The sequence below is a fragment of the Melospiza georgiana genome, chromosome 18, assembly GCF_028018845.1.
Source record: "Melospiza georgiana isolate bMelGeo1 chromosome 18, bMelGeo1.pri, whole genome shotgun sequence".
In the NCBI taxonomy this organism is placed as follows: Eukaryota; Metazoa; Chordata; class Aves; order Passeriformes; family Passerellidae; genus Melospiza; species Melospiza georgiana.
Genome location: NC_080447.1, coordinates 5201305 through 5221279, shown reverse-complemented (window position 1 = coordinate 5221279; position 19975 = coordinate 5201305). Strand labels below are relative to the sequence as shown.

Below are 19975 nucleotides of genomic sequence, written 5' to 3'. Positions count from 1 at the left end.
ATAATTTCTTTCATTAGGGCAAGCTCGTTCTGTGAACATCTCTTCCAAGTTGCAGAACAGATCCAGGGGCACAGAGGTGTCTGAGAATCTGTTAGGAAGCATTGCTAGTTTCAGCTGGATGGTGATGATGGGTTTGAGCAGTTTTGGGTTCTTTGCATTGCCATGCTGCCCAGCAGGGCTGCACTGTGTGTGGGCACTGCTCCCCTCAGCTGCAGAAGAGCAGTGACCCAGAGAGGAGGATGCTCAGCAGAGGCTTCCCAGCAGCAGCCCTTCAGCACTCGCTCTCCCTACGTGCAGTGTTAGCCATGTTTGGCCTCTATGGACTTTCTTTGTAAATTAAAACTCTGTTTCCAGACAGCATTAAACTTTTTATATTATGAAATTTACCATGTAAAAAGATTTTCATATTTTTATTGAAATTGCTAAGGCATTTGGCCTTTTCTTCTTTGTGATTTCAGTGTCTATTAAAGCATGAGTTCTCTCAGTGCCTCAGTCTCTTGATCTGGAAGGATTTGGGAAGGGTGATTGTTGGTTCTCTGCTCTCTGCCCACACCCAGCTCCCCTGTGTGACAGTGTCCTGTGGCAGAGTGGGGCTGAAACTCAGGGCAACTCTCCTCAGCTCCCTCTGGAGCTTCCCTCCCCTTTTTGTGCAGTGTTCCTGTGGAAACTCAGGGCAGCTCTCAGCTCCCTCTGGAGCTTCCCTCCCCTTTCTGTGCAGTGTTCCTGTCACCAGTGCTCAGTGGAAATTGCTTTTCCTCCTCCTGGCAGGTGGTGGGAGCACCAATATTTACTTTTATCTCTTGTAGAAGAGGATTGGCAGGGCTGGGAGAAGCTCTGAGGGTTGTGAGAGAGCCCAGTGCTAAAGGGATGAGAGATTCTCCCCATACTGATGCCAGATGGAACTCGATGAGTCCAATCTTCCTGGTGCCCTTGTACTGCAGGGAAGTGTTGGAGACACGTGAAACCGAACCCACAGTGCTGGTTCTGAGCCTGGGCTGGAGCCCTGCCATGAGCAGCAGCTCCTGGGGCAGCATTCCCTCCTCCAGAGGGGCTGTGCTGGAGTGGGCTCAAGTGGTTTGTGTGTGCCAGGCCTGGGCTCAGCAGGATGTGGCTGCCTGTGACACTGGTGTGTGGCAGGAGGCAGCTGTAAACAGAGGCTTTGGGCACTGAGCAAACACCACACAAATGTTGTCCATATGGGGAAGAAGCAGCAGCAGGGCCTGCGCGCTGCCAGAGTTCTGAAAAACCAAATAAAGGAAAATCCTGAATGCTTGGGGAAACTGATTTACAGCCCTGATCTCTGCTGCTCCTCATGGCCAGAGCCAGGGCAGGCCTGAGTCACCACTCAAGGACTTCCATGGAAATAGATGCCCATACAGCCTTTCATGTGGGGAAGGAGTGTTTGACAATACTGATTTTTATCTGGATTTCTGTCCTTTGGAGTGTGCCTCACTGGTTCTGGCTCCTGGCAAGAGGAAATGTAGAATTTCTCCAGGGAAAGAGGAGCTGGGGGGCTGCAGAGAGGGCCATGGGGTCACCTCTGGGGAAAGGGATGCACCACTGGAACACAAGTGTGCACCTTGTGGTTGTTTCTTTCCAGCTTACCTGGTTTTACATTTGTGTGTGCATTTCAAACAGAGGGAAAACAAAAGCCTGCATGGCTGTGGAAAACATCTGGAGATAAAAATGAAAGGTAATGCTTAGGAACTAGAAAACAAATCAATATATTTAGAATACATTATTTTAAGTAAATTTTGTAATTTTCCCTGAATTACAACTTTTGAGAACCTCAAAGTGGAAGTATATTTCTTGGCTGCTTTGTTCTTAGGGCAACATTTTGCCACAGGATTAACTTCCATCATTATGTAAACCAGGATAAAGCCAGATTCAACACAAAGAACAGGCCTTAGGTGGTCCCATCCCTCTGCCCCCCTGTGGTATTGGCATTTCCTCTGAACAGAGAGAAGCAAAGAATGATCAAAACAATTCTTATCTCATTTGCTGCTCCTGTGTTTGTGAACATGTGCAATGTGTTGGATTATTTACCTGAAGGAATTTGGTAATTGGATTCTGCTAAGGATTGTTTTGTGGTATTTACAGCCCACAGCCAGGAGCCTCGGCAGAACTTGTCCCTGTCACACTGCCCTGCACTGGCCGGTATCACTGCCATTCCTGTCCTCCAGGCTCCTCACAGCCTGAAGGGCTCCTCCACTTGGGCTGATTTCTGCCTTCTTTATATGTTCCTGAGCTTTCAGACCTGCCGACTCATTTCATTTTGTATTTTTTAGCGCCAGCTGAAGGTGGAAGCCCCAGCCCGGCTGAACCTTGTGCAGTTGTCAGGTCATTATTAATCCCTGTCCTTCCCGTGACTGCGATGGAGGCGAAAAGAAATGGTTTCACAAGAGGGCGGCATTGGCCGCGGAAACCGAAGCTGTTCGGATTTTCTGTGGTTCCATTTGTGTGGCAACACAGGGGCAGCCCAGAGTTAACCGCGATCCGCGGGTGAAGGATTTTGCTTGAAGCAGATTGGAAAAGTGTAAAAGGGGATTTGAGTGTGCCAGGGGCAGAGGAGGGGGCGGTGTCGCCAGAGCAGCGGAGCCGGTGTGACAGCGGAACCGGGCTCCCCGAAATTCACCGACACTGCAGCTCCTCACTTCCCACACGCCGCGTGTGACCCCATCCGGCAACGGCGGCGTGAGGGCGGAGCGGCCAACCGGGGTGTCCGGCACCGGCCCGCCCGGCAGTGGGCAGGGTCCGTCCCGCTGCCCTGCAGGGTCGCGCTCGGTACCGGGAACCGCCGGCACCGCGCCCCAGACCGGCCCCATCCCCAGCCCCATCCCCAGTCCCGTTCCCGGTCCCGTTCCCGGTCCCGCTCTCTGGCCCCGCTCTCTGGCCCCGCTCCCCGCCGGGCCCCTCACGCCCCGCAGCGGCGCCCGGCGATGACGTCACCCCGTCAGCAACGACGGGGGGGGCGGAGGCGCACCGGAGCCGGCCCGGCTCGTTCTGATTGGCTGCCGACGGGTGAGGTGTGAGCTCGCGGGGGCTGCGCGCCCTCGGATTGGCGGGGCGCGGCGCGTGCGCGCCCCCGGGCGAGGCCCGAGCGCGATTGGGCGCGCGGGCGGGGGCGGGGCCTGGCCCGGGAGCGGCGCGTGCGCGGAGCGGCGGGAAGATGGTGCTGATCAAGGAGTTGTGAGTGGGGGCGGCGGGGCCGCGCCGGGGCCGGGCCGGGGGGAGCCGAGCGGGCACCGGGGCCGCCGCCACCGCCGCAGCGCCCGCCAGCGCCCCGCCCGGGCCGCGACCCCGCGGGGCTTTCCCAGCCGCGCCCGCCGCCGCCGGGGCCCGCCCGCGCCGCTCTCTGCCGTGTGGCCCCGGGGTCGCCGCTTCCTGCGGGGCGCGGGGCCGCTCGGTGCGGCGGGGCCGCCGCGACGGGAACGGGCGCTGGGCACGGTTCGAGCGGGGCCGGGCGGGCCCTGCCTGCAGCGAGAGCCGCGGCCGCGCACCGGCTGCTCCGCGAGCTCCGCGCCGGGAGCCGGGCTGGGCCGGGCCGGGGCAGCGGCGGGGCCCGGGGGCTCCGTGCCCGTTCCCCTCAGCGAGCGGCGCCCATGGCAGCGGGGGCAGCCCCGAGCGGGGCCGCTGCCCTGCCCTGCTCCCGGCTCCCTGCTCCGCAATGGGCAGATCTGTGCCCCGGGGGCTCCTCCCTGCGCAGCACGGGCTGGTTTGTTCCTCTGTCCCGGTTTTTGCTGTTTATTTCAAAGTCCGGTGACTGTCAGTGGTAGTGCAGGTAATGTGTAGGTTGAAAAGTTTATAAACAAATTTGGCATAACACGAAGTTATTGTGGCAGAGCTGGAAGTAGATCTCAGATTTCCTGGCTCTTTTGTGCGGGTTCTGACATGTTCCATCCCTTGTGCTTCCTTTTGTGTCTGGCATTGAACTTTACTTGGGTTTGTTGGGTTATATCCAAAGCCTCCCTGTCACAGAGATTTCTAAAGAGAAAACTTGAATTGGCTCCTTTTGACACTTCTTTCTTCAGCATCTGTGTTATATCTGTTATCTGCAAGTGAAGTCTACTGATTGATTTTACTGAGTTTTCTCTTTTCCTCTTTCAGCCGAGTGGTTTTACCTTGCTCCGTGCAAGAGGTATGTCCTGATCATCCTCCCTGCTTTATTCAGGGCTGGGAGGGGATTTTGTGTCAGAAATGTGACCAGCCTGAGTGCAAACATTCCCTGTGCTGTGGCTGCACTGACAGAGATGAGTGACCCAGGTGTGATTCCTGTTCTGAGCAAGGAATTTCCAAGGAAGCAAATGCAGCACCGAACCTTCCACTGCCGGCAGTGCAGTTGTGCCCTGTGGCAGCACTTTGCTGCTGGTCCAGCACTGAGGGACTCCAAGCCTTTTCCTGAAGCCACAGATGAAGGAATTGCCTTCCCAGACCTGAAGCCAGCAATTCAATGGCACTGAAGTGCAGTTCATTGAGAGTCATGACAGGATCTCTGTCATGACAGGGTGCTGAATGTGCTTCTGAGGGAAATATCACACTTGTTCTGTAGGGTGCATTTCCTGGGTCCTGTAAGGGCAGCATTTAGTTGGTTGAAAGTGTGAACTGGGAAGGCTCAGAGCTGGAAACCAGTCACTCCAAAATTTATGAACTCCAAATTGACATTTCTTGGTGCACTAAAGAACAACAAATACATTTCGCTCTTGGGATAGGAAAAATGAAATTTTGGTGTGCACCAAAGTGTTGGGTGGCTATGGAACAGCTGGAGTGTAGACCTGGTGTTTGTGAGCTGCAACTATGTGTTGCCAAAAAATTGTCAGAATTCACTAAAAATCTTTTCTATGGTGTATTTTACTTTGCTGATAGTCTTTTTTGTACTGCTGAATTGTCAGAGGAAACAGCTAATTATTTTTAACATGTTAAAAGGTTTTGGCCAGCTTTGGTGCTAACATTTGACTTCTCTTCCCTTTGCAGTATCAAGTTGGGCAGCTTTATTCCGTGGCAGAAGCTAGCAAAAACGAAACAGGAGGTGGGGAAGGAATTCAGGTCTTAAAAAACGAGCCTTATGAACAGGATGGTGAGAAGGGACAATACACTCACAAAATCTATCACTTAAAGAGGTGAGAAAAGTCTTGTAGTCCCTTGGTATTGGGCAAGAAATGTTGAAAGGTGAGGTTTAATTTGCTGAGTGGTGCATGAGTGCTCTGGTGAGTGGGAAAATGTGAAAACTGTGGATTTTAAATATGTGGGGTACTTGTCTGGGACAGCTGAAGGAATTGTGTTTGCTTGCTCTGGACAGGAGTCAGAGATGAGTGGGACATAAAGTTCCTGCTGCAGGTCAGGAGCTACTTGCCAGGGAGCTGGAGGTGAGGGCTCAGTGCTGTGCTCCTCATCAGGAGGTGTTTTTGCTGCTCTGCAAGAGGAGAGATAGCACAGCATTCCCCATGATCACACAGCTCCCTCTCAGTCACCTTATCATTACCTTTCCCAATTTTTCTCAACCTGTCATGATCAGAAAGTTTTTTTGAGTTCCTGTGTATTTCACTGCAGGTGACAAGGTGCATCATAACCCCTCAAATGCTTGGGTAGAAAGTGCCTTTCTTACTGGAGTGGGAGGAAGCAATGAGGAATTTCAGCTGGCAGGATTTTGAACACATTGTCCATGTTTGTTTTCCCAGTAAAGTCCCTGGGTTTGTAAGGATGATTGCTCCAGAAGGTTCCCTGGTGTTCCATGAGAAGGCCTGGAATGCATATCCCTACTGTAGAACAAGTGAGTCTCCCCCTGAGAGTTCTTCTGTTGGTGTTTTTATATGTGAAACCTTTCAGAAACAATTGTATCTAATGATGCTCTGTGTTTTCTTTTCCTTTGCATTGCACGTGTTTTCCAACGACTCCAGTTGTGACAGTGAGTATTTGAAAACCTACTAATCATATTTTGGGTTTTTTTGAGATATATTTTATCTGTTACTACCATTACAATTGTCTGGCTCCAGCCTGTCATATGTGCCTTGCTAGGACTCCTGGTGTAGAGTACAACAAAGCAACTCTTGTGTTTTATTTGTCTCACGTGGCTGTAATTAGAACTGTAATTTGTCAGAGAAATTATTTCATTTTTTATGTCTTCTTTTATGCTTTTAATTATGATGCATAATGTCTGTCCTGGTAAGACATAATGCTAAGAAAAGTGGGAGGGGAAAAGTGACATGTCAGAGCTTCTACACTCCTGAATGCAGGAAGAGCAGAGAAATTGAATCAGTCCCTGCCTGTCTGAAATGCCATTGCTGTAAAATGAATTCCTGCCCCAGTTAAAATGGGGTAACTGGGAGCCTAAGTGGATCAGCACAGCTCAGGATTTGGGTTTGTTTTATTAAGATGTATGGGAGACACATCATTAAGATTTTTTTACACGTTTTGGTGACCTGTTTAATGATAACTTTTAGTTAAATGTTAAACTGCTTTATCTGCTCCCTTGCAAACATGGTTTAGATTGTTACCATGTGGATGTGACACAAGTGGGTTTGAGCTGTTGAGCTTGACTCACTGTGGTACCTGAGCACACAGGTGTGTGCCCTGTGACTGTTGGAATCAGCAGGGCTCTTGTCACTGTCTTTACATGTACAGTTTGGTGGCACTGGACCATTGTGACCCAGCTTTGTGATTGTCATTGTGCTGTACAGTAACATCTAACTGCTGATTGATAATTGGAAAATTACTTAACGTGGAGGTAAAGAACTTCAGGGTTGAGGACAGCAAATGGCAGGGTTATTTCTCCTGGTGTGCACAGGTAGAGCTGGATTTCTCAAACATGACTGGTTTTAATTTAGTGCTCTAATTTAAGATTATCATGTACTTATTTCTGTGTGTAGGTAAGGGGCTGTTTCTCTGGTAATTTCAATATATTGTGTTGCTAGTCAGGGATTAGTAGTGGCATGTGTGTAGATACCATTTATCTGAACCAGATCAGAGAGATGTAATCAGACTTGTGCCTTTTGCTTTTAATTCTTACAGAATGAATACATGAAAGATGATTTCTTCATAAAAATTGAGACCTGGCATAAACCAGATTTGGGAACAACAGAGAACGTGAGTTGGGGTCTGGATGCCAAGCCTTAGTGCAATTTTACAATTAGTACAGATAAAGTATTTTATACCTGGTGATGGTGGATAATTATTGCATAAAGTCAATGCCTGACCAGTGAGTAAAGCAAGAAAAGCATTTCTCAGGTCCTTGCAGCGTGGTCAAGCTGTCTCATCTAAGGAGATCAGGAGAAGGGATTTGGTTTTTATGTTTAGAGGTCAATACAGATGCTTGATTTTCATGCAAATACGTAAATATCTTTTCAGCAGGTCCTTTTGTTAATTTCATTTCTTTTACTGTAGACTTGCTACTGAGAGACTGACAAACAGATTTCACAAGAGCACTGGAATTGATCTGTGAACACACTATAGTTAAATACTGAAGCTGCCTCTGAATTATCCCAGCTGCTGATGTTCTTGTTTTCTCCCCAGACAGTCACTTGGTTCATGTGTCACTTCAGGAAAATTTTGATCTGTCGTGACAAACATTTACAAACCATCCAGAGAGGAGTAGTTGTCAGTCTGTGTCCAGTGCTTGGGTGAGCTGTAGCTCTGGATGTGCTGCACAGGAGGGGGATTGTTCTTGGACAGCTCCCCTGGCTGTAACTGAGTTTAGGTGTGCTGGACAGACCACAGGTGTGGAGCTGATTCCATCCTCTGACCTTCACACACCCTCAGACTGCACCTGGTCCCACCTTCTGGGAACCTGTCAGATCAGGTTATTGGAATCTGCATTTTTGCACTTGGAATTCTTACACCTTTCTAGCTCAAAAAGTTCATGCAGATTATGGAATGGTTAATGACTCTAATTAGAGCTTGATTTCATTAGTGCTAACAAATGTCACAGATGAATAGAGCTGAATCTTAAATGCAGGTTTCCTGAATGCACAAGAAGTGAAGTCTTTGTGTTGGTTTAAAATTGATTAGTGAGTGAATTAAACTGTAATTGTGGAGATCATTCCCTTTAGAAAGGCAGAGGAAGAAGGGGTAGGTTTGGAGAATGCTGCCTTTACAGCATCCTGAAAAACTCCCTGGCACACACATGTACTGCACCAAGTGATCACTGTGGGATTTCCAGCATGGGAATAATTCCTTCTTTTTTTTTCTTTTTCAGGTTCACAATTTAGATCCAAACACATGGAAGAGTGTTGAGGTTGTCCACATTGACATTGCAGATAGAACTCAAGTAGAACCAGGAGTAAGTAAATGTTCTGCTCTTGGGATTGGGATGGAGCATGCAGGTGATTCCTTTTGTGCTTTTGTTTTTAGTGAATAAGTTTAAATGGAGTGGATTTCACCCAGTAGAGGCATGAGAAGTGTCTTTAACAGAACCATTCACTGATGTGCCTGCCTTCCTTCTTTGGTTTTACTGCTGATTCTTTCTGCACATCTGGATCTGCTGGGGATGTTGCCTGGTTTGTTAAATTGTAACAGCTGGACTGTTGGATGTGTAATAGTTTTTGGACAGTAGGGAAATGATAGGCACTAATATGGAGACTATGTTTGCACAATAAATGTGATTGTCTTGGTTTTGTGCAAGGAGAGGCTCTTTATACTGTTTAACTGTTGTTTTCTGAAAGTAGATACTTGGATATCCTACATTCTGGGAAGAGGACTTCTTTGTAGGAAGTCCTTGGAACTATTTTCAGTACAAAATCCTCTTTTTTATTTTGTGTATTTGACCTACAGAGTCTCAAAAGTGAGTGCAGAGTGGTTTCATCCAGATTCTTAAGTCTCTTCTGATGTACATTTCTACATTGTTACATTTCTTCATTTCTGTTTCCTTTTTACAAACTTCTAGCACCATTTCCAGAGTATTTGCAGATTCAAGCTCACAGTTTAGCCCATTTTTGTGTAGGAATACTTGGGATTCATTTTCACCATGTGATTGAATTTTTTATTTCCATTTCATCTCCCAGAAACTCTGTTTTGCTAAATCTTGACTTCATTAACCAAAGCCTGGCTTTGTGATTAAACTCTTAGCAGACACTGGTAACTCTGAGTTACCTGCAGACTGACATCCTTGCTGGTTACTTGTTTTCCCCTTCTGGGATGAGACATCAGGAATCTTCTGGGACCCACACTTGAAGTCTCTTCTGTTATAAAAGCCTGAAGTTTCTGGCCTTTGTCTTCTCTCTCTTTACTTCTTAGGACTTCAGGAGAGACACTTTCTATTTGTGCTGATATCTTTATCAAGTTTAGGTAGTGGAACTTGAATTTATTTTTTTTTCTTGAAAGTTCAGCTACATCATAACAAAATTGCCAAGACTGACATGCTGACTCGTGCTCATTTAAGTGTGTACAGAAATAATTTAGGTGACAGCTGTGACTTTCTTTAGATACACATTTAACCCTGCCTTCTCTTAATCATCTCCAGCATGCAGTCTGTGTCACTTTATGTTGTTTGTATATAAAAGTGATTTGCCAGGAGAGAAAGACTTTTTAAAGTGTAAGCAAAAATGAGCCCTTGATGAGCATCAGAGGAGGCTGTGGTTTTGGAAATAATTTGTAGAAAAGCAGAGTGTAGTGAAAACAAATTGAAATCAGGTTTATAGCTATTTTTGTACAAGGAAGACATTAAATGTCTTGTTTAGGTCATAGTGGATCTTTATTACTTGAAGGAAAGTTTTGAAGTTACAGTTTTGTACAAATGGATTTGGATTTTGGAGTTTGGATTTCTGTGTGCTGTCCATTTTTCTACAGTCTGAGGAAATATATTGGAATATAGGAATTGCTGTTTGTAGTCTGTAAGGAAGTGTTAAAAGATTCTCAAGTTGCAGAGCTTGATAGGTGGATCTCTGTCATTTCAGGCTTAATTTATCGCAACAGGCAGCTAAACAGCTCCATGTTATTAGTGCTGAACCTTGGAATCATCATGCAGTGACACATCCCATGGGACAGCCTATCTGTGTACAAATATGATGTGCTTTTAGTTTTGTACCCTCTTTTCATGCTGTTTATAAATATTCATCTCTCCCAGCCTGTTCCCAGTGACCTTTGCCTCCTGGCACCACGGTGTGTGTCCCTGATAGCCAGGCTGCTTCCATTCCCATTTGAACCTTGGCATTCCTTCAAAGGTGATCTGATCTCAGGCAGTGGTTCCCCTGATAGCTGTGCTGCAGCTGCAGGACTCTTCAGGAGATGGCAGTGATTGCAAGGCATTTTTTATTAAAAGCCTTTTAGCTAAACTTATCTAAAACACAGCAGTGCCTGTCAGGGCAGTGTACAGTGGTGCTGGTGACTGTTTGAGTTATGAGAGATGGGAATCATGCACTGAGTTGGGAGTGTGGCATACTTGGATAAACCTGATTCTGGTCTCCTGGTGGGCTGTGAATGAGCAGTCAGAGTGTGGATGATGTTGGAGGGAAGTTCTGGTAGGTGGTACCTTCCTCAGGATCTGTATGTGAGTTTTTTTCTTGATAACACCAGTAGTTTGTAGATTCTCTTGCTGAAAACACTAATACAGTACTGAGCTGGAAAGCCAGAATTTGTGTCCACCTACCTAGTTAGTGTGGTGCCACTCCATGTTCAGTTCCATTTTCATGGTTTGCAGATCAGGCATCAAACTTGTGTAATTGTCATTTTAGGTTCTAAAAGTTTTCTTAAAATCATTCTGCCCTGTTTGATTTTTTATACAATTTAATAGTGAACCATGAGTTCTCAGGAGCTCTGTTACACTCTGAGCAGGTCTAAAGACTGAGAATGAGAATTGTGAAGAAGTGCCCAGGTTCTGGGTTTGTTGTGATATTACTTTATTGTGTGTGACTCACAGTCTCTCTCAATCATTATTAATAATAGCTGGTTGCATTCATGCATATTACACTGAGAATTTGAGCAGAAACTGCCTGGGAAATGCTATTTGTGTATTTCTTTGAAATGGGTTTGCTCCTCTGTCCTGTTATGCTGCTGCAGGCTGATGTTTGCCTGTCTGGCTTTCCAGAGGGCTTCAGGGGTTTGAGCTGTAATATTTGCTCCAGCAGCTGCCTGTTTTTCTTCCTAAGAAGGACTTGTTGTTGTCAGGAGTTAAGCTCTTGCTGCACAGATATTTTCCTTAAACTCTGCAAAGAACTGTTGTTTATTTGTACTTTGGCTCCAGTCCAGTCTTCTTCCCTGCATGCTTGTAGGATTTGTGTGTAGAGAAGAGTTCCTACAATGCTCTCCTGTCCATCTAGGCTTTAGGCTATAAAAGGTTTTTCCTGTCCTTAATAGGATTTGGGTTAACTGAGTTCTAAAAGGTCTTGGTTCAAAGCTTCTGTCTCTAGCATAGAAAACTCCACCTATTTCCTTGGAATTTCTGCTTTCACTCCTACATTTTACTCATAGTTAACATTTTATTCCTCAGTGTTTCCAGCTGTGGTTATTTTTATGTGGGTCCTAAATGCAAGAGCACAGTTGCTTTTTAGCAATGTCCCTGTGCAGAGGGAGGTGGGATGGCAGGTGACAGCATCATGTGGATTTGAGTGTCCCTGGGGTACCCAGACCAATCATTCCACCCCATAAACCAGGCAGATCAAGGCTGCACATGGAGCTCAGCTTGAATGCCTCATGCCTCACACCACTGCAGTGAGCTCTGCTTTGGCAGGATGCTCACACAGTGAACATAAATTCAGGCTTGTCTCAATGCAGTACCTGCTTTTATTTATAAAACTGGCACTAAGAGGTGGAATTCTTGTGTTTCTGTTGGGCATGTTGCTGCCCCAAACCAGCAGCAGTTCTGCCAACAATTAGTTACATAGAGCAAAATTGTTTATCCATTGCTATAGCTTGATTCACTTCAATGTCTTCTGTCCAGTGGTTGTGTGAAATTTTTAAAATGCAGTCAGGAGCAGGATTCCCTCCTGTTCTGCCTCCTTCCCTCCTGTTCTGCCTCCCCAGAAGAGGCCATGAATAGCTTTGGTTACTCAGTGTGGCAGCCTGAACAGCTCTGGCATGCTGGTTGCTGAATTACTGCCTTCTCCTCCTCTCAGGGGTCACAGAGCCAGAGGGACAGTGCAGATGTCACAGTGTGCACAGCAAGGGCAGCCCTGGAGAGCTCTTGTGTTGTGTTGGGAGCAGGGGTGATGGAGCCAGCCTGTGCTGCTCCCATCCTGCTCCAGCAGAAGCTCAACACAGTGGGATATTGAATCTGGTGGTGTTTTCTGACTCTCAGAGTGTTTTATGTTACAGGACTACAAAGCTGATGAAGATCCTGCATTATTCCAGTCAGTTAAGACAAAGAGAGGACCTCTGGGGCCAAACTGGAAGGTAGGAATACCTTCTATACTAGGAACTGCTGTTACAGCCTTAGGAATCCTTTATCAGCAGAAGAACAAAGTTCGTGGTTCCTTCAGAACTTGGCTCAGCTCCAGATGAGGAACAAATTTTCTGTGGCCCAGCACATCCTTCATGTGACATCCCAAAAGCAGCACAGAACTTGCCAGCAGCCCCTGCCAGCCATCAGAATCTGTCCCAGGAAGAAATGGGCTGTGTGTGCACACCAGAGATCCCCACAGGAACTGAGCAGCTCACTCCTGTGCCCTGGAGTGAATCACTGTCAGAACAGCCCCAAGTTCCTGATTAGAATTATGTTTTTCTGTAATAATTCTTAGAATCATATTTTATTATCATAACAACATTGTTAAATTGAATTAATTTACTATAAATTATGCTATTTATCATTCTAATGCTCTAATTAGAATTATAATTTCTAATAATAACCTTTTAAAGTATTAAAACTTCTTTTCTATTATTGCCAAACAGAAAGAGTTAGCAACTGATGAGGAGTGTCCCAAAATGTGTGCTTACAAACTGGTGACCATCAAATTTAAGTGGTGGGGACTGCAGAACAAAGTGGAAAATTTTATACAAAAGGTGAGTATTTCTGCCTTCTGGGGCTGTGTTGATGTGGGGGTTTGAGCAGGAGCACTGGTGCAGTTTCCTATTGCTCACAGCCAGGGAATTCCTGTCCTTTTCCCCAGCCAGTCAAACCATTTCTGTCTTGGTTTGCTGCAAGTGGGGCTTCACTGGAATTACCAGAACAATTCTCTAGGGAAAAAAAAGCAAAGTCTTCAGGAAGTGGCTGTTCTGGTTTGGCTGCTGCCACCTTGGAGCTGGAACAGATTTTAACAACATTCTTCATAATTCTCAAGTAATGTGAATGGCTGAACTTTCTTGAAACTCTTTTTTGATAGTGAAATTTGTTCATTCTTTCCATGTTAAAGGTGAGGTGAATTTGAGAGATGAGGTGAATTTAAGTTGGATCCAGGGGTGTGAGGTGGCTGAATCTGTAGCAGTGTGAAGCAGCACTCACCTGAAGATATTAACTCTGCAAACTGAGCAGCTGCTATCACTTCACCAGCCTTTGGCCAGTCCTACCTGTGATCTAATGCTTGTTTATCTTCTTAAAGCAAGAAAAAAGGATATTTACCAACTTCCACCGCCAGCTGTTCTGTTGGATTGACAAGTGGATTGAGCTGACTATGGAGGACATCAGGAGGATGGAGGATGAAACCCAGAAGGAGCTGGAAGCGGTAAGAAAGCTTTTTTGTAAGGCTGTGTGTGCTTCTAGCTGCAGATTTATCTGTGCAGAAACTGAGGCAAGTTGTGTGGTGTCCATGCCTGTGTGTGTGTGTGTTTGGGCAGTGGCTGATGGGCACTGTGGCCCCTTGGGCTCCTGCATTCTGTGCTGATTTAAGGTGAGTACCTCTGATGTCATTAACTGCAGGATGTCTGCCCTGATTATCTCTGTGTTTATGGCACCACACCCACTGCAAAAGTCTCACTCAGGGCCCTTTTGTCACTCTTTGGTTGGAACTCAAATCTGTCATTGTCCTGTTCCGTCTTGTGTCTTGCTTTGTTTCTTTTCTGGTCATCATTAGATCTGATTACTTTTTCTCTTCAAGCAAGTTTGTGTCACCTGTCAGCTGTTCCACTTCTGATTAGCACACCAAACCAAAGTCTTCCAAAAAGAAAGTCAGTAAAATCAGCTGGGATCATGTCAGTTTTCCTGCTTTAGTGGCTGTGAGGGCCAAATCCATGTGGGTGATGTCTGGGAGAAAGCCCAGCCTTAGGGCACTGTCCCTGCTCTCTCCATTCAGAGGCAGAGCACCACCCCAGGCTGGGAAGGAAGCTTTCTTCTGTAGAGTCTTTTTAGACCATGACCTTTTCCATGAACCCTTCCCACGTTCAATCCCACTGGCATTTTTGCCATTCTTGGATTTGCAGTTGTATTTCCTTCCCATTTTGACAATTGCTTCATGCCTCAAACCCAGTCAGGTAACTCAGACAATTCCAGTGTCTTGGTTCTTCCATGACACAATGTGTCTTCAGCTAAACTTGCTGTTTGCCTGGTTTGAGCCATGCCAGACACCTCTGACCTGACCTGGCTGCCCAAGGCTCCACACCTGGGCAGGAGCCCTGGGGCACCTTCTGTGCTCTGTGCCTGCTGAGTCTTTGCTCTTGGTACCAAAGCAGCTGCAGCTCCTCCCTCCCCACTTGTGCCCTCCAGGGCCTTTCCAGGCAGTGTGGAACAGCCTGTGTGGTGTAGGGATGTTTCCTGCATTTGGAAAAGTGTTTCTTCACAGTCCTGTGCTGAGCTGTAGCACCAAATGCTCTTTGCCCATAAGCTGGAGGGTTTGGGTGAGCAGCCCCAGAATGTGCTGTGGACAAGGTTGGTGTTCACTCACTCTTGTAGATCTTGTGCCCTCTCATGGGCATTTGGGTATTTTTGGCAATTGTTTTCCTAAATCATGGGGATTTCTTCTTGAATTCTAATTTACACCTGATCCTGTTCTTAGAGCCACCAGTTCCCAGGTGTCTGTGGAGGAGGAAGCATAACAGCTGTCCTCTGTAAACTGAGTTTTGCCAGAAGGGTTCCCTTTGCACATCCATAGTTCTTAATTTGGACTGAAACAGACTTTATCCAGTTTCCCTGAGCAAGGCTAGTGGCAGTGAGGAGTGCACACCAGAGGTGTGCTGGAGGGAGGCAGCAGAATTTGACATACCTGTGTGCATGGTGAGATTGTTCCTTTGTGTCTCTGTGGACTGTGGATGTTTTGTTTCACATTTCTCACTGGTAAGTAGCTCCTTTTAAATATTTTTTCCAAGATATTTGCTGCTCTTTTAGTTCTTACTTTCAGCCAAACCCAGCTCACATGTGTGTAACATTTATCCTCATTCTTAAACATCGAATGTATTTACTTAATATTTTCTCATTTTGCAAAGGCAAATTGTTTTTTGCAAATTGTTGTGTAAGATGTTAGTGTCAGGAATTTGGAGTCTGTGCATTGTTGAAAAAGTTGGGTTGTTTTGGTTTGTTCTTTTTCAGAAGATAAATGTATGATGTTACACTAACCCAGATTTCTGTGAAATGTGAGAGGAGTGAGGACCTACTGTCTTGGGGGTTTTTCCAGTTATTACAAGAGGGGTATCTACAAACACCTCTAAGTGATGTAATTTCCATGGGTTTATGGTGCAGTGCATTATTAGGCAACCTAAAGGCAAAAATGTCACTGCCAAATAATATCAATGCTAGTTTTATCCAAAATAATTTGTCATCTTGTTTCATATTCAACTACTCCATCCATTGTGCCCCCAGTAACTGCCATTACATCCCCAGTACACCACCAGGTGTTTTATGGCCAGGACCTCTGGGAAGTGAGTGCTCAGGGGTAGGTGCTCAGTGTGACACAGATTTGTCCCTGCAGTGCTCAGGAGTGGCCAGGGCAGCCCTAGGCAGTTCTGTGGTGCTGAGAGCCAAACCTGGCACAAAGCAGGGCTGGCAGTGCATGTTCTTTCCCTGGTTCTCTTCCCCTCCTCATGAACACCCTTTCTTCCTCCTGCTCCGAGCTGATCTTCCTCTGGGTTCTGTGCACATTCCAGTTCTTTTGTTGCTCCTGTGCTTCATCTTCAGTCGATTTTTATAGTCAGGATCTCTGCTTTTGTTACTTTCTGTTACTCTCTGAATCCTCATCAGTGTTCTTCCAGAGTTCCTCTATCCCAATCCATCTTTTTATCACTGTTTATGTTTCACTTGGTGGATTCTGTCTCTGGTTGCTGGAGATGAGAAGCACCCCTGCTCCATGAAACATGCATCAGCTCATCAGTGCAGAGTAGGAAAGCATCAGGTCCAGCCAGAGCCCTGTGACCAACCTCTCTCATGCCTGTGTGAGGGTAGAGATGCCACACTGGGCACCCTGAGCAGTGATTCCATGCTGGAGCATCATGGGCTTGGTAAAAATTCCAGCAGCATTATTTACAGCTGCTCTCCAGTTCCCAGGTCTCCTTGCCAAAAAGAAATACCATAGCATGGCCAAACCCCCTGAGCTGTAGCTGGAGCTGGCCCTGGCCAGGGAGAGGCAGATCCTGGCCCTGCAGGTCATTCCTTGTCTCATACTAACCACAGCATGGCAGGTTCTGTGTGTGGAGCTCACCTTTTATTTCACTTCAGATGCGTAAGAAGGGTTCCGTTCGAGGCACTTTGGCTGCGGACGTCTAGAGGAGTTCTCTGTAGGTTCTGAGGCAAAGCGAGCTGTGTAAGTCAACTGCTGGATGGAAAAGGAGAAGAGGGATTGATGTTCTTTTGGATGGGAATTGCTAGCAGAAATCATCTGAATGCCCACATAACCCATGTGGGCCTTGCCTTCCTCCCGCTCGGTAGCGGTGTGGTGGTCAGCAGGTGGGGCTGGCCCACGGTGCCCAGGACAGCAGGTGGGCACTGGTGCAGGCTCTGAGGCTGGGAGCAGAGTTCCTGCAGTGCTGGGCACCTGCCCTGGTGCCTGATGCTCACCCAGCAGGCTCTGAGGCTGGGAGCAGAGTTCCTGCAGTGCTGGGCACCTGCCCTGGTGCCTGATGCTCACCCAGCAGGCTCTGAGGCTGGGAGCAGAGTTCCTGCAGCACTGGGCACCTGCCCTGGTGCCTGATGCTCACCCAGCAGGCTCTGAGGCTGGGAGCAGAGTTCCTGCAGCATTGGGCACCTGCCCTGGTGCCTGATGCTCACCCAGTGCAGGCACCCCAGGTGTGGGATGTGCTGCTGTCGTGGCAATGCTCGCCCCTTCTGGGCTCCAGTCACACAGGCCAGCATCACTTTGCTGCACACGTAGGAGCAAAGTGATCTCTGGACTTGGTCCTTGTCACTTAGGGAAGCTGTGGAGCATCACTTTCCAAACAAGTTCAGTTCTTGGAAGTCCAGTTCCACCCAGAACACCAAACTGTGTCAGAGCTGTTGCTGCAGGAGCAGCTTCTCCAGGAGTTGGAGGCTCTTGGTGCTTGTGCCCAGCCCTTTGGTGCTGCTGTTCCTCTCAGGCACTGTTGTAACATCCCAGCCCAAGGGTTCCACATGCCACTGATGCCTGTGGGCTCCCCACTGAAGGGAGCTGCTCCCAGCCCGGGGGGCAGGTCCTGACCAAGGGCAGCTCCCGCTGAGATTCCCTCAGGAGCTGGCATTGCTTTGGTGTGACTCTGAGGCCCTGTCCTGCTTTTCCCTGGAGATAATCTCGCTGTGTGTTTGGAGCTGTGTCTGGAGCAGCTGCTAATGCAGGAATTGCCCTTCCTCTCTCCACAGCTGCGTAACCAAGGCCAAGTGAGAGGAACGAGTGCTGCCAATGACGAGTGACGCCGGACGGACGCCGGTGCCGGATCCTGGCTGTGTGTGTGGGTGCATGGCTCTGTATATAACTACACACACACATGCAGACACAAGGGGTGGTTACAGTGTCTCTCTCTGGGTGCTATACCTGTCCTAGCAAAGATTCCAAGGAAAACTTGCTTTCATTATGTATACCCCAAGCAAATAAAAGAATCAACTGAGTAGTGTCATTTAAAGGATGAATTTTGCTAACTGGTATGTTCATGAATGTCAATACTGGACCAATTTCTGCCCTACTTGTTTTCTCTCCTGTCCAAGTCACTCTGCTCTAACTTGCCCATCTCTCATTGTAAAGGAACACTCAAACAAGTTAATTTCAGTTTTATGTCTTCCCTATGTGATGAGTTTTTGGAATAGGAACAATGAATGTATTTATAGCTATTTATTTCTGGATTGTCATTATCCTCTAGTCAAATCAGAAAAAAAAATTTCTATTAGTGGAAATTGGAAGACTGTTACCGTTGAATAAGTTTAACCCAAACTTTACCCTCTCACTGATTTAAAAGGAAAAAATCATGTTTTATTGGACTTTTGTACATTGAAATGCTAACAGTTTTCTTCATTAAAATTGGCAAGACTAAGGAAAAATGGCTTGTGATTTATAAAGTAGTTTGCAACTTGAAATTTTTCAGAACCTGCTTTTTAGACAAGTACACTGACAGTTCCTGTAGAGCATTTTCAGTGTATCTTAGGCTGGGCAGTGAGGACAGGGTCAGCCCTTCCCTCCAGCAATACTCCTGCCAGTGCAGTGGCTGTTTTCCAGAGCTTCCCTTTGGAAGCCTTTGGAAGCAAGCATTCTGGATCTCACACACAGCAATGAAATATAATTGTGATTTTAGCTGTTTTCATGTTGGAAATACACTTTGGGAGATGTAGACTTTGAGATATGCTGACAGTTTCAGTTGTAGCCCCTGACACATTCCCCTGCTGTCTGTGTGGGGCTGATGTGAGAGCCCCTGGGATAACAGATGCCTCCTGTAGGAAACTCCATAGGGAAAAGGTCTTCAGCATGTTTAAGGAACTGTTCAGAGCACATAACAGGGAGACATTAACCTAATGCTTGTTAGATCAAAGAAAAAGTATTTTTAAAAGCACTAGTTAGATAAAGATCTATTAATGCCTGGTTTCTTCCCAGCAGCCTTGGCAGGGCAAGCCTTGCCTGACTTCCCAGGAGGGCTCTGATTTCTGTTACCATCAGTGACAAAGCATTCCTGCACTGGCAGCAGGGCCAGGTGTGCTGTGCACCTTGTCCTGGTGCTGGGCACGCTGGCACTGCCACACCTGGTGCTGGTGCCTCCCCGTGTGCTGCACCAGCCACCCTCCAGCCCCACAGTACTTAATGTGCTTGGTTTCCTTTCTGGGTTAGTTCAGTGCTTATTTCTGCTGTACCACCAGGAGGTTGGGCTGTAAATGCAGAGGTCATTGAAGTACCCCTGGAAGCACACACAGAGGTCATTCAGTACCCCTGGAACCCAAGGGCTCAGGTCACAGTGCTGGAGTTTTGTGTCCTGCCATTTTTAATGTGTTGCAATGCAGAGGGAAAGGGGCCCTGTGACTTCCATGGATTTGGACTAGTTGTGAACATTTGAGAGAATCTTGTAGTGAATGTACAATGTTTTGTTTTCTTTGGCAGTCTCTGGTGCAACTGACAAGTAAAGCAGGCAATGGAATTTAATTAAATAAATTTGATCATAAAAAGCTCTGTCTCTTATGTCAGGCACTCACATTTTGCTCCTGAGCTGGCGTTTGGGGTCCCAAAGGCTGGGTTTGGTTTGGGATTTCAGGCTGAGCAGCACCTGGAACCTTGGCACTGCTGAGCTGGGAGAACTCGGTGCTGTGGCTGCTCTCTGTGAGGTGCTGGGCTGGCAGAGGTGGGACTGGGCATGAGGAGGGGCTGCAGGGTGGGAAGTGCCTCCCATGGGCTGAGGGGCTCCTGGGTGTCCCTCCCTGGGGTCCCATTGCTGGGCTGGCTCTGGGGCAGGGCTCTGCCTGCTCAGCCTGTGCAATCACCTGCTGCAAAGCTTGTACAGCTCCTTTGCTAAATGCAGAATTGAATTCTGTCTTTACTACCAGCTTGTTTAGCTTCCAGATGGTGAGCCAACAGGAAGCAGTGGAAGTGTAACGTAGTTTTGATGTAATGGATATGTAAACGTGATAGTTACTCACTGCAATAGACTGCTGGGAACCACATTCCAGCAGTAACCTTTGAAATCCATCACTTGGCTGTGCACAAGTGTGATCTAAAGGAGACTTGTAAGGAATTTGCTTTTTTTCTGG

At 47.2% G+C, this 19975-nt stretch overlaps 1 protein-coding gene across 1 annotated transcript; it reads left to right on the top strand.

The window, feature by feature from the left end:
- Positions 1–3118: 3118 nt before the first annotated feature.
- Positions 3119–19396, top strand: PITPNB (phosphatidylinositol transfer protein beta). The gene is made up of 11 exons (XM_058037052.1): positions 3119–3189; positions 4108–4138; positions 4972–5117; positions 5676–5767; positions 5895–5902; positions 7006–7080; positions 8189–8272; positions 12241–12318; positions 12814–12924; positions 13461–13583; positions 17615–19396. Exons 1-11 carry the CDS (start codon positions 3170–3172, stop codon positions 17663–17665), a joined length of 819 nt encoding a protein of 272 aa, XP_057893035.1. The 5' UTR covers positions 3119–3169; the 3' UTR covers positions 17666–19396.
- The last annotated feature ends 579 nt before the right edge of the window (positions 19397–19975 follow it).